General features: G+C 40.5%; 1 protein-coding gene across 1 annotated transcript in view; it reads left to right on the forward strand.

The window, feature by feature from the left end:
• Positions 1 to 24,831, forward strand: part of SLX4IP (SLX4 interacting protein) — a 186,397-nt gene that overhangs the window by 143,978 nt on the left and 17,588 nt on the right. The window contains 2 exon segments of the mRNA XM_032605764.1: positions 14,926 to 15,003; positions 19,750 to 19,838. Coding sequence (XP_032461655.1) covers positions 14,926 to 15,003; positions 19,750 to 19,838 — 167 coding nt within the window.

A 24,831-nucleotide genomic window follows, 5' to 3' on the forward strand; every position in this document is an offset into this window, starting at 1 on the left:
TGCTGCCTCCTGTTTGCAGAGTTCCTGGAGCAGATGTTTGTCTCTTTGTGCCCTCTTTCTCACCCTCATTCACTCTTCTACCGTGAAGCCACCTCAGAAGTGCTGTCGACCACCTCTTAATTGTCAACTCCTAGTGTTTTCTACTTCCACCTTTACTAATGCATTTGACCTTGAAACTCTCTTTATCCTTAACTTCCAAGACCTCACTCCCATGGTTATCCCTTTTCCCGTCTGACCACTCCTGTGGGTGCCTCTTTCTCTGCTGACCCTCATCCTCTTCATTTCTCGCTTGGCATGCTCCACCATGGACCTCTTTTCCCTTTGGTCAGAGTTGCCTCAGTATATATCTCCAGACATCACTTCTCCTCTGAAGTCCACACTTTATTTACATTTGCTTCCCAGACAGCCGTTCCCAGATATCTCATAGGTCCTTCTGTCTAAAGATTGGTTCATTGTCTTACCAATTCTCCCCACTCTCCCTGTTCCTTAGCAAGCCCCCATTCACCAAGTCAACAAAGCTGGAAACACTGTCATTGGAATTCACCCTCTCTGCGCATGTTGTTTGTGGACCACCAAACCTGTCTCTGCTTCTGTCTCTGAAGTGTCCCTTGAATGTGTCCCTTTCTCATTAGTTCTATCACGACCGATAATCCTCACCTTCCCCCACTTGGCTTGCTGTAGCTTCTACCAATTTTAGACATTCTGTGCCATTGTGGAAATGTAGGCCCATGTGCTACATATTCTGATTTTTCAAGTGAAGCTGAAAATACATATTTTCGTGTAAACTTGCCCAATCCTTAAAATGTTTGTAACTAATTAAAAAACTTTTATAACACCACGTGCACCTTCGTAGGCCACTAGTTTGTGATTTTTTTTTTTTTTTTTTTTTTTTTTTTGCTGTACGCAGGCCTCTCACTGTTGTGGCCTCTCCCGTTGCAGAGCACAGGCTCTGGACGCGCAGGCTAAGCGGCCATGGCTCATGGGCCCAGCCGCTCCGCGGCATGTGGGATCTTCCTGGACTGGGGCACGAACCCGCGACCCCTGCATCGGCAGGTGGACTCTCAACCACTGCACCACCAGGGAAGCCCTAGTTTGTAATTTTTGACTTAAACATAAGATAAAAATATTATAAGAAAATGATAATGTAAGTGATTTTTTTGTCTTTTGGCATGGGCAAAAGCTTTATGTCAGAATTTCAAAACAATATATGTGTTTTACTAAATAAAAGTGGGAAATACTTTGGCAAAATAAAAAATACTATAAACAAAGTTAAAATATAAATGATAATATGGGAACATTTTCAGATAAAAGGTTAATGTAATTATTGTAAAATTATGCTTACAAATCAGTGAAAAAAATAAACTAAAAAAAGCTCTGCACCCTAATAGAAATGAACAAAGGACATGTAGAAATACAAATGTATCTGAAATAAAGTTTGTCCTTACTTGCAGTTAAAGAACTGGAAATTAAAAAGCCATGAGCCGTGAGCATTAACCTATTAGGCAGGTAAAGGCTGATTGCTCAATGTTGGTATGAATATGGGGAAATGGACATGATATTATACTCTTGGTGGGAATGTGAATTAGAATTTTTTTTTTCTGGAATGGAATGTGGCAGTATCACATCTGTCAGAGTTTCAGCAGGATCCCGGCAAATTAGGAAAAGAGAAAATGGATTCATCATAAGAAAAATCAAAGTTCCAGGAGAACAGTGAAAAAGGCATTGGAGGTGGGAATTAAAGTGAAAAAGACTGACAAATTTCTAAAAGGAGTGAAGGATGTATTCTCTGATTTAAGAAATCTCAGCAGATCCCAGCAGGATAAATTTTTCAAAATCTCTTAGATATATTGCAGTAAATTCCCAAATGCCAAAGACTTAAAAGAGGTCTTAAAAGCTGCCAGAAGGAAAAGACAGATCATATTTTTTAAATCAATCAATTAATTAACAGCAAAAATATAATCCAGGGTACTGGAATAATTTTTTTCAGAGTTCTGAGAAAAAAATAATAGTTGACCTAGGATTCTTTATTCTGTGAAGTTGTTTTTCAAGACTGAAGGTGAAATAAAGGCATTTCAAACATAGAGACAACTGAAAAAGCTTGCTATTCACAAAATGTCATTATAAGGACTTCCAAAGGCTCTTCTTTAGGAAGCAGGGCATGATCCCAGGAAAGAGGCCAGAGGAGCAGTCAGATGTGAACAAAGAAAATGATAACTATGTGGGTGCAGCGAAGCAACAGAAGTGAATAATTTATAGGGTTTATAAAATCAAGATAAAGCTAAAATCCTGGAAAGCATTGGCAGATACGTAGTAGAAGAGGGGCATAGGTGATTAGTAGGTCTTGACTTTTTGGAGGGGGGTAAAAAGGTAGACTAGCTTTAGACTTGTTAGATTAAATGTTCATTTGAAAAATTATAGTGTGACACTGCAAGAAGGAAGAAGGGAAATGGAAAGAAGGGAGGAAAAACAAATAAATCAATCCAAGATGGCAATGAAAGAGCTTTAAAAGCAAACAGAGAAAAAGTGAAGCAAATAAAAAAACTATAGCTATTAATCCATATCTATTGATAATTGTGGTCAAATATTTTAAAGACTAGATTGTTAAAGATTTTATTCATGTGCTATTTATAAGAGATATTTCTAAAACATAAGACTTCAGAAAAGTCAAAAGTAAGAAGAAGGAAAAGGGTATACTAGACAAATACCACTGAAAAGCAAGCTGGAGCAGGTATATTAGTATCAAATCAAAAATGTTTAAGGCAGAGAACATTACTAAAGTTAAAGAAGACCACTGACTATTGAGTAAAGGTTCAGTTTATGCTGAACATATCAAAATTCTAAACCTCTGTGTACATAATACAGTTCCCAAAAATATCATGCAAAATGGACAGAACTGAAAAGAAATTGATAAATCCACCATCATAAAGAGAGATCTTAACCCACCATTCTCATTAATAAATTGATCAAAAGGATGAAAAGATAAGAAGGATATGAAAGATTTGACCAAAACAAATAACAAGCTTGAACCAGTGGACATATTTTGTAGCCAGAGAATACTCATATTTATCAAAACATACAGAGAACATTTATGAAACTAGATCATATTAGATTGTTAAGCAAGCCTCAAAAAATTTCACAGAATATGATCATGCAAGATAAATCACATTCTGGGGACTTCCCTGCTGGCACAGTGACTTAAGAATCTGCCTGCCAATGCAGGGGACACGGGCTCGTGCCCTGGTCTGGGAAAATCCCACATGCCACAGAGCAACTAAGCCTGTGTGCCACAACTACTGAGCCTGTGCTTTAGAGCCCGCATGCCACAACTACTGAAACGCACGCACCTAGAGCCTGTGCTCTACAAGAGAAGCCACCACAATGAGAAGCCCGTGCACCGCAACAAAGAGTAGCCCCCGCTCGCCACAACTAGGGATAGCCCACAGACTCAATGCAGCCAAAAATAAATAAATAAAAATTTAAAAAAAAGATAAATCACATTCTCTAATTTAGAAATTAGTAACAAAGAGATACTTTTGGAAATTAAAAAGCATAGTTGTACGTAATATGTGGGACAGAAAGGAAATCCGAATTGAAATCAGAAAATATTTAAAGTGTGATAATTAAAAGACTACTTTCCAGAAGTTGTAGGGCACACCTACATAGAGCAATTTGTAGCTTATATTAGAAAAGGAGAAAGCCTGAAAATGAATAAGTTAAGCATCTAGCTTAAGAAGTTAGTTAAAGAACAAATTAATAAACTCAAGGAAAATAGAGGAGAGAAATAAAAGAATATAAAGAAATTATACAGGAAATGTATAGTAGAAAGGATTTTTTAAATAGCTCAAATTAAGTATTTTTAAATAAATTTTCAAGAATAAAAGTGGTCAAAATCAAGTACGAAAAAGGCGAAGAGAATTACTAGAAGTAGAAATACTAGTAATGAAAAAAAGATGTAATTAGATGTCAGTGGAAATTAAAAGACTAATTAAAGACTATTAAGAACAACTTCATGCTAATAAATTTGAAAACTTAGATGAAAGGAAAAAAAATCATAGAAAAAGATAAACTGCAAAGTTGAGCTAAGAATAAAGAGAAAACCTGAATAGATTCAATTAAACAATTTAGACCACTACTTCAGAAAGTACCAGGTCCGGATATTTTACCAAGGAGTTCCCTCAAAATTTAAGAAATAGGTAATTCCAGTTTTATATAATCGAATAAGAGTTAACATTTCCAGCTCATTTTATGAGGTTAGTATGATTTGACACTAAAACCAGATAAGGACAATAAAAGAGAGGAAAATTACAAGTCAATTTCATTCAAATATAAAAGCAGAAATCCTAAACTAAATGTCAGCAAACCAAATTTGGCAATGTAGAGAAAAATCATGACATCATGCCAAGTTGGTTCATCATTAGAAAGCCTGTTAGTAGTATGTACAACATTAATATGTTAGAGGAGAACAATGCATATGATAACTAGATGCAGGAAAAGCAGCAGTCATTCATGATAAAAACTCTTGGAAAGATTAGGATTGTGTCTATAAAAAGTCCACAGCAAATATTGTTCTCAGTGGTGAAACATTAAAAGCATTCCTTTCATAACTGAGAGCACCACAAAGATGCTTACTACAATATTCAATAATTACTGGAGGTTCCAGCCCAAGCAATAAGACAGGGAAGATAATATAGATGAAATATTGGAAATAAAGAACAAAAGGGTCATTTTGGGGGTAAATGAATACATAGAAAAGTCTAAAGGATATATGCAGACTAATTATTAGAATTAATAAGAGAATTTCATAGGTTTTTCAGCTGTAGGTCCATACACAGTAATCAATTACAATAGCAGACAGTTGGAAAATATAATTTTTAGGAGCTAACATGTACAATGGCAACATAAAAAAAATAGGAAGTACCTCGTAATAAACCTAGCAAAGTATGCAGTAAATTTATATAGAAAAATGTTACACTTTATTGAAAGACATTTTGAAAGTCCTTAAAAATAATTGGGAGATTTACCATGTTAAATGCATAGGAAGTCTCATTATCATCAAGATGTTAGTTTTCTTCACCTTGATCTATAGATTCAAGGCCTTTCTAATCAGACTCCCAACAGGGTTTTTTTTATGCAGCTTGACAAGCGAATAATACTAAAAAGTTCTATGAACAGCATGGAGGGCCAAGAATAACTCCAAGTAATCCTGATGAAGACTAGAAACAGTGTTGGGGATCAGGAGAGGAACGTGCACTCCTGGATATTAAGATTTATTATAAATAAAGCTCAGGTAATTAATAGAGTGTGCATTGACTGGTAAGTCAATGGAGTAAAATAGCTCAGACAGGTCTATGTATGACAGAGCTGGCATTTCAGATCAGTGGGGACTTTCTGTTGACTATTCTATTGGTTATGCATTGGGGTAAGAATGAAAGTGGATTCCTCACAGATACCATACACAAAGTCAATGCACACAACACTGAGATTTTTTAAAAAATCAGATTATAAAGCAGCATTAAAAAATCATGTCTCCATCTTTGTAAAAAGAGAGAAGAATATATGTGTGATTATATACCTTGAAAAAAATCTGGAGGGTATCAAAGTCAAGGTGACAGGAGCTTCCCTGGTGGCGCATGGTTGAGAGTCTGCCTGCCGATGCAGGGGACACGGGTTCGTGCCCCGGTCCGGGAAGATCCCACATGCCGCGGAGCGGCTAGGCCCGTGAGCCATGGCCGCTGAGCCTGCGCGTCCGGAGCCTGTGCTCCGCAACGGGAGAGGCCACAACAGTGAGAGGCACACGTACCGCAAAAAAAAAAAAAAAAAAAAAGTCAAGGTGACAAAGTGACCATCTCTGGGTGGTTGGATTGTTGATGATTTAACCTTCTCTTTATGCCTCCTTTTTGTTTCTGTTTAGTTTTTTTTTTTTAATACATTAAGTATACATTACCTTTAATTTGAAAAAAAATTTTCATTTTCAGTTTGTTCCCCTATTTTTACTAGTTTAGTCTTCTTTTAGATTATTTTTTAGAATTCTTTTTGGCAACTTCCAAACTGCCTCTTCCCTTCACACACAAAAATAACATTTTCATTGTGAGTTTGGTTGGAATTGTCTGGTGCATAATAGGCACTCAGTATGTTTGTTAAGTAAATAAATACGGAAACAATTCACATGTTTGTACCGGTTAGCCCTTCCAACCAAGAACATGGTATGTTACTCAAATCTTTTCAAGTCCTTTTTTTTTTTTTTTAAATTAATATATACTTTGTGATTTTTTGAAATACTGATCTCACACATTCATACAATTAGCGTTTTCTAAAATAGTATAATCTTTCAGTTTTTCCCCCACCTTGAGTCAAACCCTTAACTGTATATCTTTACCATCAGGACTTAGAAGCATCAGAAAGATGATTTAAACGTAGATAAATACATCCTGTGTAGTGAGATTAAGGACCAGGGTTTATTTAGCTTAGAATAAATGACTGTATTGCAACTGAATACCTATCTCCAAGCACGTGGTAGTGGCCAGCTTTCCTTCAGCTCTGCCAAAGACAGGACACAAAATGAACTTCAACTGAAGTTAGAGCAGTTCGGATTAGAGATTGCGAACTGGCAGTGCGAAGCAGAAGTGGCCCTCAGAAACATTATTTTGGACTGCACGGCATAGTTTAAAATTTTGAATTCATTGCTAATTTAAAATTTGGGACATCTCACATAAAAATTTAGATTTCCAGGTTTTCTGGCAAGGCTTAAAATCTGGTACCCTGCACCCAAGTTTCCAGCAGCAGCTGACGGCTGGAGTTCAGTAGCAGCTGCCCCCTTTAAGCCAGGTGTGTGCTTTCTCCAGTTCACCTCTGTCAGAACCCAGCCCTTTCCTGTTACCTGTCTTGCCCCTTAAGCATTTAAGTGTGCAATCTCAATTCAAGTGGTAAAGGAAGAACTGAGTTGTACACGTATAGGCATGGCATTTTTCATTCAGCCTTTCAGTATTGTTTTTTAAATATGGTTTAAACGAAATTGAGTTATTTGTAGCAAGGTGGATGGACCTAGAGTCTGTCATACAGAGTGAAGTAAGTCAGAAAGAGAAAAACAAACACCATATGCTAACACATATACATGGAATCTAAAAAAAAAAAAAAAAAAGGGTTCCAATGAACCTAGGGGCAGGACAGAAATAAAGACACAGATGTAGAGAATGGACTTCAGGACACGGGGAGGGAGAAGGGTAAGCTGGGACGAAGTGAGAGAGGCATGGACATATATACACTACCAAATGTAAAATAGATAGCTAGTGGGAAGCAGCTGCATAGCACAGGGAGATCAGCTCTGTGCTTTGTGACCACCTAGAGGGATGGGATAGGAAGGGTGGGAGGGAGACGCAAGAAGGAGGGGATATGGGGATATATGTATACATATAGCTGATTCACTTTGTTATACAGCAGAAACTAACACAACATTGTAAAGCAATTATACTCCAATAAAGATGTTAAATAAATAAATATGGTCCTAATAAGCGGGAAGTAGAGTAGGTGACTTCTCAAAGATCTTTCTTGTCCTGTGAGTCTGTGACCCTGTTGGAATAAATCCCATGGTTCAAGAACTCTTTTTCTCAGTGTACATGGTCGTCGAAGCTGCAGTGGGCCCTGTGCAAGACAAGGAGCCCACAGAGGTCGTGCTTCATCTGGCATCCTCATCTTGGGCACAGGAAGTTTGACAGCTATTGCAGAGGGACCTGCTTCAACAACCAGCAGTTCAAACAACTAGCTACCTCATTTAGAAGGTTTCTTAAAACCCTGTGTTGGGCTTCCCTGGTGGCACAGTGGTTAAGAATCTGCCTGCCAATGCAGGGGACATGGGTTCGAGCCTTGGTCCAGGAAGATCCCACATGCCGCGGAGCAACTAAGCCCGTGTGCCACAACTACTGAGCCTGCGCTCTAGAGCCCGGGAGCCACAACTACTGAGCCCACGGGCCTAAAGCCCGTGCTCCGCAACAAGAGAAGCCACCGCAATGAGAAGCCTGTGCACCTCAACGAAGAGTAGCCCCCGCTCGCCACAACTAGAGAAAGCCCGCGCGCGGCAACGAAGACCCAATGCAGCCAAAAATAAATAAATTTATAAAAAATAAAAAATAAAAAAAAAACCCTGTGTTGCTTTTTATGCATAGTTATATAAATGTGAGTGAAGGATTTTATAGGTAACTTTGAGTTTTATAAGTACTCAGTATCACATCATTCCCATGAGTACCATGGGGACCATCGTTTTGAATATCATTTCGTCTGTGCCTGAATGTTATCTAATCACGGTTTTCATATTTAACGTTAAGGGCATATTTTTATAAACAAAATAGTGGGAAAGTGGTATGCGAACGAAATCTAAAGTGATAGTTTCTCAGTATGTTTTATTCTAATTTTTGTCTGCCCTGAGAAGCTTTCTCATTCAGTGTTAACAATCTCTGATAGATCCTGTAGATAATAAAATTAATAGCACATGTGGCCCGTGGTATTACATATAAAGTCAGTGAGGTTACAGGTAGAAAATTTGTTTTTTTCCAAGTAAATTTGGCCTCAAGTAATTATTTTGTTCACAGTTTTGTTTTTTTTTTTTAATGGAACTAACCAGTTTGCCCATTTGTTTTGGCATCAAATAGACATAGCTTTATTGTGACTCAGAGTCCAGTTCTGTCCTTATTTAAAGACATGAAATGTTATCTCAAGGGAACTTTTTTGGAGTCTCTAAATGTCTTGGGTAATAAGTGAAACTTTTAGCCCAGGATCAAATATTCCACTTACCCACCCAAATTGTTTCCCAGTTGTGGTCTTAGACTAGGATCCTGTGTGTGTCTTCTTAAACTTAGGACAGGACACTTGTTTTTTGGTTCCCACAGAACAGTTTCTTTCTACAACCCCACCAACATCAGCAATGGTGAAGGTCGCACTTAGACCTACAAAATGTTTCAAAGGGCTCCATAAAGGCTTTTCAAAGACGGTGTCTCATACTTAGTTTTTCCTTTATGTTTCAAGAGATGGCATCAAGCTTATGATTTCTCTACCCTTGACTGTCTGATAAGGACTGGTATGACTTTCCGAATAGGCACAGTTTCAGAAGTCATGAGTTATAACTTCATTTCTCCTGAACTAAATAGCTTTAAAACACACATGTTACCCATCTTTTAAATATATTATGTGTTCCTGGCCTAGTCTAGCACCAAGACATTGTTAATACTTGATAGGTATGAGACCCTTCCTTCCTACCATCTTATTAAATCTCACCCAAGTCTTCAGCTAGTGAATGAGCACTGACTCATGACCTCAGACTGGAAAGAGTCACAAGTCTGAACTGGTGCACAGTATGGAGCTGCTTCTAGTTCAGCCCATAGTCATCTGATTGCCACCAAGTCCCCTTTCTTAAAACAAATGTAGACCAATATGAGACCACTATCACACCTGCTTAGGTAAGCTTACCTTTGCTGAAAATTGAAGTATCTATAAATTTAATATTTGGTTTCTTCAAAATCAACTTTAGGACTGAATCTTCAAGTCGTGTGTGGTTCAGACTTGGAATTGTAATTATAGCTTTAGTCTGAACCTGCAATTTCCTGCAGCAGCTAAAGAAACCATCAAAATTAATAAATGACTGGCATTCTAAAATAGCATGCAGGGGCTTCCCTTGTGGCGCAGTGGTTGAGAGTCCACCTGCCAATGCAGGGGACACAGGTTCGTGCCCCGGTCCGGGAAGATCCCACATGCCTTGGAGCGGCTGGGCCCGTGGGCCATGGCCGCTGGGCCTGTGCGTCCAGAGCCTGTGCTCCGCAACGGGAGGGGCCGCGGTGGTGAGAGGCCCCCATACCGCAAAATAAATAAATAAATAAAATAGCATGCAGTTTGAAAATTTGTATTTAGGCAACTGAGATTTTTTCTTTAAAGTTCAAATCCTGAATGGGGGTCATTCTCCAGAAAAACTAGCCTGATCTCTTTAAAAGGTCAGAGTTATGGAAAAAAGGAAGAGGTTATTTTATTATTCTATGTGTAAGAGACATAACCAGATGCAATGCATGACCTTTGGTTGGATTCTAGTTCAGGAGGAAAGTCAGTGATATACGTTTTGGGGGCATTTTGAGAATTTGAACATGGACTGTCTATTTGAGCAATAATGTCATGTCAGTTATGATCATAGTATTTTGTGATATAGGAGAATGTCATTGTCTGGGAGTCTGTGCTTGCATATTTAGGAGTAAAACGTCATGATGTCTACTCTGAAATGGTATAGCAAGTGGGTATATGAAATATGATACAATATTAACCATTACTGAGTATAGATGGCGGGCTTTTGGGTGTTCATGGCACTGTTTTTCCTCTTTTCTGGGTGTTGGAAATTTTTCATGCTTGTGCGTGAGGATACTAAGGAAGCCGTCACCTCTGGGAGAGAAGTGTTGTGGGACACAGTATGTCTTGCTGAGGCTGCCCTGTGGTTTGGGAGAAGGCTTCGCTGGAGGGGAGCCATGAAGTGGTGGGCAGAGCCCACTGTGAAAGGTGCTTACCTGCCCGGCTGTCCAGGGGCTCAGCAGGCTGACCCAAGGCAGTTTCCCAGGCTCCCCATGAATTGGTCTCCTAGTCGCTGTGGGAGAGGGCTTCCCACCATGATGCACTGGACCACAGCTTCCCCTTGGCAGTCTTGGGGAAGCTCAAGTCATGTTGGCCAGGAATCCCCTGGAAAACAAGAGAAGCTGGATAGTTTTACAGTAAAAACTCCATGTTGGATATTTGCTCTTAGTGTCTTGGGACTATGAAATGTAACAACCCAAATAAACGACCACTCCCTTCAAAAGTATTACTCATTGGAGCACAGTACTACTTAAAACTAATCTATTGCCTGGCTAAGCCAGGATGGAATTTGTTCAACTCATACTTGATTTTTTTGTTGTTGCTTTTCCCTTTCTATTCATGAAATCTCTGAATTTCTAATAAAACCATTTGGAACAATTTATTTTAGGCAGAATGTTAAATGAAATAGTAGCAGAACTCTGTCCTTAAAACATGGACCACCCTTTCTTTCTCTCACAAATATTACTGACCCCTGCCTCCTTTCTTTCTTGGATACTTAATGTTCTTTGGTGAAGAACAGAAGGAAGTACATGTGGTAACAAGTCATCATCTGGGGCTTCATTGCAGGGTTGTCTGTAGAAAGGTAGCCGGAAGTGCAGCAGCTCTTTATAAAGTACGGAATGCGGGAGGCACAGGGATGGGAGACTTTTGGGGCTGCTTGGGGGCCATGGGAGACGATGGCCTCCTGCTGGTACTGGATGTCTCATGACATTAAGCAATGCATAAATATAAATTATTTCTAGAAGTAGACATACCTGAAGACTCCTGGTGGAAAGGTGCTTCCACTACAAAGCAGTCCTCTCTCTAACCCCAATCTCTTTCTGTGGCTACAGACAGTTTTTTCAAATTAAGGAGGCCCACAGTACGTAGCTCAAAGAAAACAGGCATCCTTAAGTGTGATTTATAAGTGCCTCTGGATCTTGGAATACCATTGTCATGTAGTTTTCAGATGAATATCACTTTATGATTTCCATTTTGCTTCTTCCCCCGCTGGCCCTGACCCTGGTTCCGGGCATTTAGAACATCAGCGTTGCAAGCTGGTGCCCAAGAAGGGGAAACAGAGGGCCTCCTGGATTCTTTGCCAAGCTGCTATTTAGCTTTCGAGAGGAGTGGAGCTTTACATTAACCCTGGATAATACAGGATCTCAGTAGCCTGCTCAAGTCTGTGAAGCCAGTTTCATTAAAGAGCAAAGATAATGTACTCTTTATCACTGCCTATTATCTATGGATAAATGAAGTACAGCTCCCTAAGCATTTCAGTTCAGTATATTTCAACAGCAGTGAGTTTCTTCGTTTACATATCAAAATTAGTTTGCCGTAAGAACTGACACAAATACTTCTTGTGTTTTCTCTCTCTTCAAGTTTCTCTTTAAACAGTAAGGTTTCCTACAGCCAGTAGAATTTGAACTAAGCAGGTGCAAATCTCTTTTCCATGGTAAACTTACCATTTCTCTTATAGGTGCCATTCGACAGGGTTTTCCACTAAAACCATAACAAGACACCAGCTGAGGAATGATTGCCTTTAACATAATCCTGTCCGGGAGGGTGGGGGACAGAAGAGGAAGGATTTCAATAAACTCATTTCTCCTAGTAATGTCAGTAGTAAAACAGTCAGAATTTGACTTATACTGCTTTATTTTTCTATAGGGGAAGGTGTCCTACTGAGACAGCTGACCAAGCAGGATTTAGTTATTACTCAAGTGGTATCTCCAGATACCAGGCTTCCTGAGCTCGAGCTTTCCTAGTCGACTTCAGATTTAGTGCCTTCCTACTAATAACACTTTATCGCTGGAGATTTTGTACAGGGAAAAGAGTTTTGAAAATTTGAGCATGCCATCTGACTCTTGATCACCTGGAACTGTAAGCATTAAGTGTGATCCACCAGCAAAGGCAGAATGACTTCGATATTGCATTTTTGTTGTTGCTGTCAGTCCTTTGGAAGACTCACATGATAAATCATTACTTTGAAAATCACCTTTCTTTGTGTGTTTGTAAATCCCAAATTGTTAAGGACTCCTCTCTTACCATCCCCCTCCCCCAGCAGTAGGACAAATAAACAGATGTGGATGTCACTTCCACTCTCTCGGTGACCTAAGGGCTGAAGTATTTGTTTTAAAGCACTCAGAAAAATGCCAGTGGTGTGCATATTTTGTTTGACACTTTAAGCAGAAGAAAGCCACATGACCAAAGTGCAATCCACTTCAAGTATGTTAGGAAAAAATATATTTCATCTCAGTAAATCTGGAGATTATCCCATCATAGATGTCACTGTTATTTCAAAATCCCCGTGACTGAAGCAGTTGTGCTGTCAGAGCCATAGCTTGTGTAGACAGAACATGGAGTCTGTGGTCACTGATGTTCTGGATCTTTCTACGAGGGTGACAGAAGGATACTTGAATGTAAAACTGGAAACTTTAATTGTGTTCTTTATGTACAAGTTATGTCAAAACAATCATAATGATAGTCTTTGGAGAATCCAGTGGGCCTGGAGACCACCTCTTTTTAACTCCTGGACCTTCCAATTTCATAAATAAAATACTGTCTTTAAGAGTTAGCAATTTTCAGAGGTTGTTTTAGAACGTGGGAACCCTCACCAATCTTTGGTGGGCCTTTCACTTCTGATTCTTCCACCAAGTACTGGACTGTGTTAACCGGACGTTTTTACTTGATTTCAGGAGAGTCATCAAGAGAGTAGTCTATACCTGGAGTGGGGCTGGAAGGAAGGAAGGAACTATGCTAGTACTTCCTGTGAGCCACCTGAAATTCCATTGCCACCCTGTAAGGTGAATGGTAATGTCTCCATCATCACAGATGGAATGCACTCCTTTGGAGCAGGCTTCTTTCACGTAACATCATGTTTGTGAGATTCAGTTCTGATATTGCCTCTAGTTGTAGCTTATTCACTTTTAGGGGCAGAGTAGGATTGCACTGTGTGACTATTACCTCCTCCCTTTTTTTCAATTAAAAATTCTACTTTTGGGCTGCCCTGGTGGCGCAGTGGTTGAGAGTCCGCCTGCCGATGCAGGGGACACAGGTTCGTGCTCCGGACTGGGAGGATCCCACATGCGGCGGAGCGGCTGGGCCCGTGAGCCATGGCCGCTGGGCTTGTGCTCCACAGCGGGAGAGGACACACCAGTGAGAGGCCCGCGTACCGCAAAAAAAAAAAAAAAAAAAAATTCTACTTTTGATGGGTATTTGCATTGCTTCCAGTTTGGGACTATTGTGGAAAGTGCTATTAATGTTCTGTGTGTTTATGCTTAAGTTCAGCTTTAGATGCTGAAAGAAGCTGTACCATTTCACACTTCCACCAGCAGTGCCTGAGAATTCCCATTTGCCCACATTATTGCCAACACTTGGCGCTCTTGGCCTTTTTCAGTTTGGCCATTCTGGTGGATTGGAGAGTTTTCTTTCTGCCTCTTCTCTTTTTGTGGGTTGGGGGGGAGGTTCATGTCATATTTCTTTTCATCTCATCCTATATAAAGGCTTTACTGTACTGGAATTAGAATAACTTATTTACAGGCGAAATACACCCTTCTTCAAATAGGTATTAAACTCTTCTTTCTGTGAGCTGGTAAGTAATGAGCATCAGAAGGTGGCCAAGATTGGTGCACCAGCTCAGCCTGAATTAATCCTCCAACCTGGAGGGACTGGTTGTTAGGCCTGTTTGGTCAGACCTCATTTATTCCAATTTACAGATAAAGTAACTGAGCTGCTTCAGGGACTGGAGGCTATTCCAGGTGCCGTGGCCGGGCCTCCTGGAAGAGCTAAGCGTACACTGTTCACCCCTTCCTCTAAGCGAGGTCCTCTACGGATTCTCTTCATCTTTTGCTCACTAGGTAATCATTGAATGCTCACTGGATGGCAGGCACTGGGCTAGGCCCGTGGGATTCAGTCACAAACAAGCTTATTATCTAATGCTGTCTTCTTTCACTTTACAGGTTTTTGTTTGTTTGTTTGTTTTAATGGGGTATACTTGATTTACAAAGTTGTTTTAGTTTCAGGTGTACAGCAAAGTGATTCAGTTACACATATACACATATTCATTCTTTTTCAAATTCTTTCCCCATACAGGTCATTAAAGAGTATTGAGTAGAGTTCCCTGTGCTGTATAGTAGGTCCTTGTTGGTTATCTATTTTATGTGTAGTAGTGTGTGTATGTTAATCCCAAGCTCCTAATTTATCCCTCCCCCTCCACATTTCCCCTTTGGTAACCATGGGTTTGTTTTAGAAATCTGTGAGTCTGTTTCTGTTTTGTAAATACGTTCATTTGTATCATTTTTAAAATTAGATTCCACATATGAGTGATATCATATGATATTCACTTTACAGGTTATGGCTTTCAAATCACAGCCTATTTCCTCAAGAGAGGGATACGTCTCCGCTGCCTCTGGGGCTCACAGAATGCAGGTGAGAAGCCAATTTCTTGGATTGTCAGGCATTGTGCACAATTAACGTGTCCTTAGAGAAGGGGTGAAAACTAAGGAATGAAGATTCCTAGTTGCCTCATAGCCTTCATGAAACTTAATATTTGCAAGCACTTGTGATTATTTGTGTTTCATCTTGCACTGTTTACTGCCTGCCTGAGCGCAGTGAGTGGTGCCACGCTCCACTTTCCTTTCCTGCTGCATTTTGGCACTTTCCTTGAGCTTCCAGAGTGACTGGACAGGCAGTTAAACTGTGACTCACTTCACCATTGTCCGTGCACACCAAGGCCCAGGAGTACAGAGCAAGCACGTGCACAAGAAAATGCTTTCCTAGGTGTGTGATGAGGCCTGCTTTCCCCCCACCCTGGCCCCCATTTCCCCAAGTCAAGACGTCCACTGAGGAAATGATTTCAGATGTGTCCAGCCAACAACAACAGAGTCAGATGCTAACGACCGGAAAGAAAATCTGGCTCAGCTTCCTTGGATGATTTTAGTACATAAGACATGAAACAGGGACTTTAAAAAGTAACTGTGTGGAGGTTTGCTCTTGGAATCTGCAGTTACGGGCACTTTCTTTCTTTTTTTTAAATGCATCTTTATTGGAGTATAATTGCTTCACAGTACTGTGTTAGTTTCTGTTGTACAACAAAGTGAATCAGCCATATGCGTACATATGTCCCCATATTCCCTCGCTCTTGAGCCTCCCTCCCACCCACCCTATCCCACCCCTCTAGGTCATCGCAGAGCACCGAGCTGATCTCCCTGTGCTGTGCTGCTGCTTCCCACTAGCTGACTATTTTACATTTGGTAGTGTATATATGTCGATGTTACTCTCGCTTTGCCCCAGCTTCCCCCTCTACCCATCCCCCTCCATGTCCTCAAGTCCATTCTCCATGTCTGCATCATCTTTATTCCTGCCCTGCCACTGGCTTCATCAGTGCCTTTTTTTTTTTGATCCCATATATATGCGTTAGCATACGGTATTTGTTTTTCTCTTTCTGACTTAACTTCACTCCGTATGACAGACTGTAGGTCCATCCACCTCACTACAAATAACTCAATTTCATTTCTTTTTAATGGTAATATTCCATTGTATATATGTGCCACATCTTCTTTATCCATTCATCTGTCGATGGACATTTAGGTTCCTTCCATGTCCTGGCTATTGTAAGTAGTGCTGCAGTGAACACTGTGGTACATGTCTCTTTTTGAATTATGGTTTTCTCAGGGTATATGCCCAGTAGTGGGATTCCTGGGTCATATGATAGTTCTATTTTTAGTTTTTTAAGGAACCTCCATACTGTTCTCCATAGTGGTTGTATCAATTTACATTTCCACCAACAGTGCAGGAGGGTTCCCTTTTCACCTCAAACTGTACTACAAAGCTACAGTAATCAAGACAGTATGGTACTGGCACAAAAATAGAAATATAGATCAATGGTACAGGATAGAATGCCCAGAGATAAACCCACGCACCCATGCACATATCGTCACCTAATTTACAACAAAGGAAGCAAGAATATACAATGGAGAAAAGTCAGCCTCTTCAATAAGTGGTGCTGGGAAAACTGGACAAGTACATGTAAAAGAATGAAATTAGGACACTGCATAACACCATACACAAAAATAAACTCCAGGTGGATTAAAGACCTAAATGTAAGACCAGACACTATAAAACTCTCAGGGAAAAACATAGGAAAAACACTCTTTGACATAAACCACAGCAAGATCTTTTTTGACCCACCTCCAAGAGTAATGAAAATGAAAACAAAAATAAACAAATGGGACCTAATGAAACTTCAAAGCTTTTGCACAGCAAAGGAAACCATAAACAAGACAAAAAGACAACCCTCAGAATGGGAGAAAATATTTGCAAACAAAACAACAGACAACGGATTAATCTCCAAAAATATGCAAACAGCTCATGGAGCTCAATATCAAAAAAACAAACAATGCAATTACAAAATGGAAGGAAGACCTAAATAGACATTTCACCAAAGAAGACATACAGATGGCCAAGAGGCACATGAAAAGATGCTCAACATCATTAATTATTAGAGAAATGCAAATCAAAACTACAATAAGGTATCACCTCACACCAGTCAGAACGGCCATTATCAAAAAATCTAGAAACAGTAAATTCTGGAAAGGGTGTGGTGAAAAGGGAACCCTCCTGCACTTTCTTAACTTTGTCAGTTGACTGTGTTACTCTCACAGTGGGGCCTTCCACTCTGTTCAATTCTCTTAGTAAAATAAACCAGTTAACTTTGTATCTGTTAAAATACAGCCTAGCTACCCTTCCTGGTAGGGACTGCCATTGCTTAAATCTTTACTTTATTTAAATATTGACATAATGTAAATCTCAGTTATAACCTAAGCAGAGTGAAAGGGTACATAAGTGGCCTTCTATTTATATAATACCTGGCACCAAATTGTTTAAAACTCTGCCATTCTAGCATTCTTCTTTTCTCTTCTTTTTTTAAAATTTATTTATTTTTGGCTGCATTGGGTCTTTGTTGCTGTGCGTGGGCTTTCTCTAGTTGTGGCGAGTGGGGTCTACCCTTCGTTGTGGTGCGCCAGCTTCTCATTGCAGTGGTCTCTCTTGTTGCAGAGCACGGGCTCTAGGAGCACGGGCTTCAGTGGCTGTGGCTCGCGGGCTCTAGAGTGCAGGCTCAGTAGTTGTGGCTCACGGGCTTAGTTGCTCCTCAGCATGTGGGATCTTCTCGGGCCGGGGCTCGAACCCGTGTCCCCTGCATTGGCAGGCGGATTCTTAACTACTGCGCCACCAGGGAAGCCCTAGTGTTCTTATTTTCGAGAGGAATCATTTGATAGAACTGATCATTTTGAATTCTAGTTCAGATCCACTAATGAACTATGTTTCAAGATTGTGATATTGGGGGCAGGGGTGCAAATAATGAATTCTGAGTCTCAGTTTCCCCTTCCATAAAGCAGGAAGTGGACTGTTTACCTTTTATCTCAATAAGATATTGGAAGAATTAGTGAATAAATACTAACTGCTATGTTAACTTTGTTTTTCTGCCTTTTCAATGTCCACCCTAGCCACCTAGCCAGATATAGCACCCATGTGGGTCAAAGTTTAAACACACTGGACCCCCTGAAATGGGGGTTTCTGCATGAGAAGGACCAGAGGGAGTCAGATCAGAATAGCAGGTTAGGCCCCAGTCGCGGAGACTGAATGTTTGCAGGTCGCATGGTGAGGAGCCAGGGTGGGGTTCTGAGCAGGGTAAGCAGAGCTCTTGTTAGAACTGCTACCCCACTTGCCCTGAGTGGAATGAATTGGAATAGAGAAGAGTGACCCCCCCAAGGAGACAACAGAGGTCCTGGTGAGGAGAGAGCAGATCCCGGAACATCAGCTCGCTAGGCCTTTTGGTATCATTTAACCTCCCCGAGTGGTGTGAGGCGTTAACTGTACAGAAGTTGTGTGTCTGTGTAACTGACACCTTCACGCTTGGGTTGCATCACTACCTCAGTGCTCTCTGTTGCCATCCGTTGTTGGAAATGTGCAATGTATGTAAAAGGCTTCACTTTCATGACTCATAATAAAAATTGGTCACATCTAAGAGGAAGGTTTTCTCTTTTAGAAAAAGATGGCTTTATTTCTGTTATAAATATGATACGTATTATAAAAAATATTCAGGCAATACAACCAAGTAAAAGAAGGGGAGAGGGGCTTCCCTGGTGGCGCAGTGGTTGAGAGTCCACCTGACGATGCAGGGGACACGGGTTCGTGCCCCGGTCCGGGAGGATCCCACATGCCATGGAGCGGCTGGGCCCGTGAGCCATGGCTGCTGAGCATGCGTGTCCGGAGCCTGTGCTCCGCAACAGGAGAGGCCAAAACAGTGAGAGGCCCGCATACCGCAAAAAAAAAAAAAAAAGAAGGGGAGAGAAGACCCTCCCACCCCCACCCCCCAGAATGTACACTGTTAACATCAGCTAAGCATCCCTCCAAAGATAGGTGGAGGCTGCATGAATGAATGGAGAGACGGATAGACAGATGGAGAAGGAGGCACACAGGTAGTAGCATTTACCACTTTATATAGTCCTTTCGTTGAGTGTCGAGAAGTCTGGTTCTGTGATTCATTCAGTCTTCCCTACCCAGAAGTCAGTGGTTTTGCTTTAAGAAGTTGTAATAATAGATCACTGCAACTGTGGTATTGCTGTATCAACTTTACTATTGCACATTTAACCATTTCCTTAAGTTTGATCATTAATTCCTGATCAGTGACACTGCTGTTTTCATAGCCTGGTTCAGATCAGTTGTAGGAGAACCTCTCCAAGACCAGGTGACCGAGGAGAGGATAAGCAAACTAGTAAGAACATTGTCGAGTCACGTTTTCAGATTTTCGTCATCTTCCCGTGTACGTCAGAACACTCATTAGCTAATGTTGACCCTATTTCCTAAATGTGAGTTCTGAACAGAAAACAGCAAACTGACACAGAGGGAAAGCTGTAAAGGCCCTGCCTGGGGGTTTCATGTGATATGATGGCCCAGGGGCACAGGTTGGCCAATCTGCAGCCTCCTTAGCCATCCCTAGAGCTTTGTGCTTGTCCCGCAGTATTGATGACAAACACTGAAATGAGGGGAGGGGGGAAGACACGTGTCTGATACATACATGCTTATTGCTGTAACTCAGAAGTCTGGGACCAAGCATTTCTGTGTTTAGTCTTTTGATACCTTTAGTAATGTGATTTCCTTCATTTTGTACAGAACTCCGGGTATTTCCCGACAGATTTGTGGTCTGCGTAAGTCAGCTCGCATTCAGTCACGATCTTTTGGCAAGTCAGAGTGAAGAGTTGGTACGTATGAAAAAAATTCTGTAAGCAAATAAATCTGCTTAAATGATGAGTTATTATGAAAAATAGAAAAGAGATTGTCGTCTATTCTCATTCAGCTCTTGAGCCCTCAGTGCATGTTTTAAGGGACCAAAAAGTCTTACCTGTTTTGCATGATAATATTGATTAATTGATGTGCTGCTTCTTTTCTTGAAGACCCCTTGAAAATTTAGCATGATCAGTAGTATCTCTTCCATAGCAATACAAAAATGAGAAAACATATCACAAAAACTGTGAAAATGCTTATGATAGTATTTAAATGAAATATAAAGCATTCTTTAAATGAAATGAAGCAAAATCCATGTTTCCAGTAGAAGCTTTCATTGGGGTCAGTGGCCTTTGAATTTTATTCCATGGTGAATCACTGACGTTTTCATGAGAACCAGTACTTTTCCCCAGTGTGTTATTTCTTAGCTGATAGGGTTTGTTTTCTCTCTCTTTTCTCGTGCTAAGTTTTGAGCTCCATCAGTCCTATTTCTGTTTCGCTGGAGTTCTCTATGCAGACAAATGGATACTGAAAATTCACTCCTAATGTTATAGTTTACAGCTTTGTCTTTCAAGCTTAGCATATACGTTTGAGAGTCTCCTTGGTGTGTGTGTGCATGCGTGTGTGCGCGCGCATGTGTGTGTGTATCTTGCTGCAGTCATAGCTCAATCTATCAGAACTTACCTCTGTACCAATTTTTTTTTCATATTTTTGGACTTGGACTTGTGACTTGAAACTTTAACAAAGAGGGAAAAAAATCTAGCAGACGTTAAACGTGGGCATGAAGTATGACATGATTATTATGCTTCTAAAATAATTTATAGGGATATTAGATTATCCCTTATGTTTATTATTTTTTAATCCATTTGAAATTTGGCCCACATGGTCTAAAACCAGCTTCTTATCTTATCTTAAATAAATACATAGGAAAAGTGTTTTAGAGACTAAAAGGGTGAACAGAGACCCAGCAAAAGTAAAGAGCAGAGAATGCAGATTTAAATTTAGATACCTTCGTCTGTAGCAGATGAGCCCTTCAGAAAAGCCAGTGGGACCCGTATTTCATCTATCAATTAAATGCTAAGTATACACATTAAGTGAAATAAATGGGGCAAATCTGGTGAAAAGTATTAAAAGTTTATTTGTGAAGTATTTGTAGGATGTTGAGTTATCTTAGTAAATTAATAAATACTAAAGTCGTAATGCTGTTGGCAAACAACTATAATGTAATATAGCTTAACTGATTCTCAGACCAATGAAGAAATTGATTTGTGGTTTGAGAAAACAACAATTAATTGTACCACAAAGTACTACTGTTTTCAGATGGAATACAGAAGAAATTAGATCTTGTATGATACGTTTTATTAATATGTAATATTTTAAATTATTAAGGGTGAGTTAAAATATCTCCATACAAATGAAATATTATCCTCCTTAGGGGCACTGGTATTTATACAGATGTAAGTTTCCTATAGCTGCTGTCATATAAATCTTATAATCTGGAGGACATCCTAAATGTTAAGAATTGTCATTCTGAAAAGTTGACTGGTCTGAGCCTTTTGCGTGAGCCAGTTCCGTGTTCTCATATTCAAAATGTTCTGATATCCAGGGATAACAGTGTCAGACTTAACCACGTTAGCTTATGAGAAAAGTGCCATTTACATCATGAAGATCTTTCACTGTTTGGAGTGCTTCTCTTTAGATGTAGTCAGTCTCTGTCTCTTGAGCTTCCCTTTTCCCCACCTCTGACCATCCTTCACATACACACTTTCCCAGCCACACGTATACAAGTCAGCTAACACCTGGCACTGCCAGATGGCTCCATCCCAGGCACAGGCTCCGTGCACCCCTCTGCGTGGCCAGCCTGCCTGTACAGTGCCCCTCCTCACAGGCCTGTCCACTGCTTCCTCAAGCTCCTTCCCCCAGAACTGATAACATACCCAGGTCAAGCAGAGGGCCCTCTCTCCCACAAATGGCCCGTCCAGCCAAGGCCACAGTCCTTCCATTACAAGTGCCATGGACTCTGTCCTCATTGATATTTGATGTCTGCAGATCCCTCCAGTCTCAGCTACTTAAGGATCAATAAACAATCCTTCCCTCCCAGAATTGCCTTCTGCCAGAGAGAAGGCAAAGTTACTCCCGTATATTCTTACTCTCTCTCAGATGCTCAAAGCCAGTGAGGTCTGGCTCTCCTCTGAGTATCCCTTGAACTTCCTTACATTTCTTAAAGCTTCAAATTCTTTTATCAGTTTACACTGATACTCACCAAAGGGCCGGATCCGTCTCATTTTCTCTTGGTAGTTACTCTCCAGGAATGTCTGACTGAGCGAGGCCTGGAGAATGGGCTTCCTGAGCAGCTGTATCAGAGGTACTTCTTTGGTATAAATGTCAATTATTTTTCCTATAACTGTTTACTGAACTCCCTCTTCCCCAGCCACGGAAGTGATGGCGGTGAGTCAGTACCTGGGCAGCAGCCAGGGCGCCTTTTACTCGTGCTGTTGCCTTGAGTAGAGATGCCTTTTCTCCTGCCTTTTTCCCTTTCCTTTCCTTTCCTTTCCTCGATCCTCAGTGTCTAAATAATAGTCAGCTAGGAAATCTGCGAGTGCCTCTTCAGAGCTACTCCGCCTGGACACAGGGAAGCCAGATGCACTCAGCTCCCAGGTTCCTAAAGGTGGCTGCACAAAAGAACCACTGTTCCTGATCAGGCGGCCCAGAGGGAGTAATCCCCCTCCTTTGGGGGCAGAACGAGTGCAGTCAGTGCTGCCCCCCAGCACCACGGAGGTCTGTCACACGCACACGCCCGTGCACGAGGGACTCCCCGCATGGAGTCCCTCGTGCACGGAGGTCTGTCACACGCACACCCCCGTGCACGAGGGACTCCATGCGGGGAGGTGCTCCGTGTTGTTGCAATAGCTCTGCCCTGAGTGCCCACGTGCCAGGGATGTGGGAATCATGATGTGTACTTTGGGAAGAAAGGGCATTATTACGAGATGAGTCATTGTATTTTTCTTACTACAATTTCTCATAAGAAATCTTGAAGCCCTTATAGCCTAAGTTTGGGACCTATTGCTAGAAATGGAGCTGGGAAACCTTTTTGCAAGATTTTACCCTATTTTCATAGTTTTGTTTTCCCTTCACCTTCTTTTCCCTAGAAATACTAAGAGCAGAAAGTAAATTTGTATGGTGTATCCCATTCCAGCAAATGTTTTCTTTCGTGTTTACAAACCCAGGTCCCCATGTAAAGACTGCTTTCTTCTTTAGATGTAAAGCCCAGGGGGGCTTTGGGAAATTTAAAATTGTTTATCATTTTATCATTCCTTTATTAAAGAAATAACGAACATAGCCAAAGTCATAGCTTTACTTTCCAAAGTAATAACTTTATTGTGTAAATAATCACAGAACTCTGTGTATATCTGGGACATTTCAGAGTCAACACAAAGCTGCTGTCTCATAGAACACTGGTTACAGCGGCTCCTAGTCTCTGGAGACCTTCCCATCTGCTCTCACCATCACATTTTAACATAGTTTCCTGAGTACTGGCTGTGTGCCAGGAGCTCTGGTAGGCACTGGGGAAACAAAGAAAAAGAAAAACAGTGCTCTTGCCCTCAAGGAGCTTACAGTCTGGCAGATCAAGGGTACTGAAGGTGACCCAGGTGACCTAAAAGTTGTAATTCTAATAGAGCCTCCTTTTTTCTTAAAGACGTACCCGTTCTGCACTTTAATGGTTCATTCAACTGCTCTCTACAATTCGGGAAGGGAAGTCCAAAATTCTAAGTTACTTTCTTTTAAACCTAAGCTGTAAAAGTCTGTGATTGTTTGGGAAATTAAAAATGACATTTAGCACTAGAGCTGCAGAAAAGTGGGTGTGTACGTTAAGATATTCAGAAGCTCTGCCTCACCTTCATTTGATTTGTGGCCAAGCTGTGAAAACAGCTGTTAAGATTCTTTAGAAAGCACTAGGCCCTCGCCCAGAGTGGAAGGATTGCTGGCACGCCCTGACAAGAGACAATATTTCAGCACTAAACTGAACACTTCTCTTAAGTCAAGCTACTGTTTAATGTTAGAGAATCCTCCTTCTAGTTTATGAGTATAAAACTGAAATGCAAATGAGTCTAAAGAAGCAATAAACTGCCCTAGCCTCGGTTATTTTTAGCTCGGCTGTCATATTTCTCAGCTGTGCCTAACTGAACCTCTGTAGGCCTTATTAGCCCTCCTCTCAGTCAAGGGGGAGGGTATCAGATTATCTCAAAAATACTTTCTCACACTGAATTTCTATCAGAGAAAGCAGATGAAAATGTAGCTAAATAAAAACCACAAAATGATTTTGCACAAAAGAGCATTTTACTCACAGCTTTAAAAATTGTGATTGAAAAAAAAAATTTCAGGGGAGAGTTATAGTTTAATCTTAGGAAAGATAAATAGAAATTATAAGGAAACATTTCAGTCCTTAAGTTATTAGACTAGAAGAAATAAACAACAATTTGACTGTGCACTAACTTCTGTACCCTGATGACAGAATTATTTAGCTTCCTTGAGGAAACTTCTGCGTAAGTTTAAAACAGATCATTCAAGAGAGGAACTCTTTTTTTTGTACCAAAAAAATTAAATAAGTAGTGGATGATTTTTCTAGGTTTTTCTTACTGTATGGTAGACTTTAAGAATCCATTCTTCTTATCTTATTGTATTTCCTAAACAATGCTAGTGGTAAATTACATGGAAGCCATTAACAAGAGATTCCTGTAGCACTAGGCAAATTTCCTTGAGTGGGAAGAGGTCATTTCCATATTTTGCATTTCCCACAGTGTTCTGAACTTAGTTTTTTACTTAATAACTGCTTACCAAAATTGTACATGTTCAGTGTACAAAAGATTTTAGAAACTAAAAATTACCCACAACTCCCAACCCAAAGATAACCTCTGTTAATGATCTAGTCTGTACTCCTCTGTAGTTCATACTTGATAACTAAGTTTGGTC

This window comes from Phocoena sinus, chromosome 15, assembly GCF_008692025.1.
Source record: "Phocoena sinus isolate mPhoSin1 chromosome 15, mPhoSin1.pri, whole genome shotgun sequence".
NCBI classification, from domain to species: Eukaryota; Metazoa; Chordata; class Mammalia; order Artiodactyla; family Phocoenidae; genus Phocoena; species Phocoena sinus.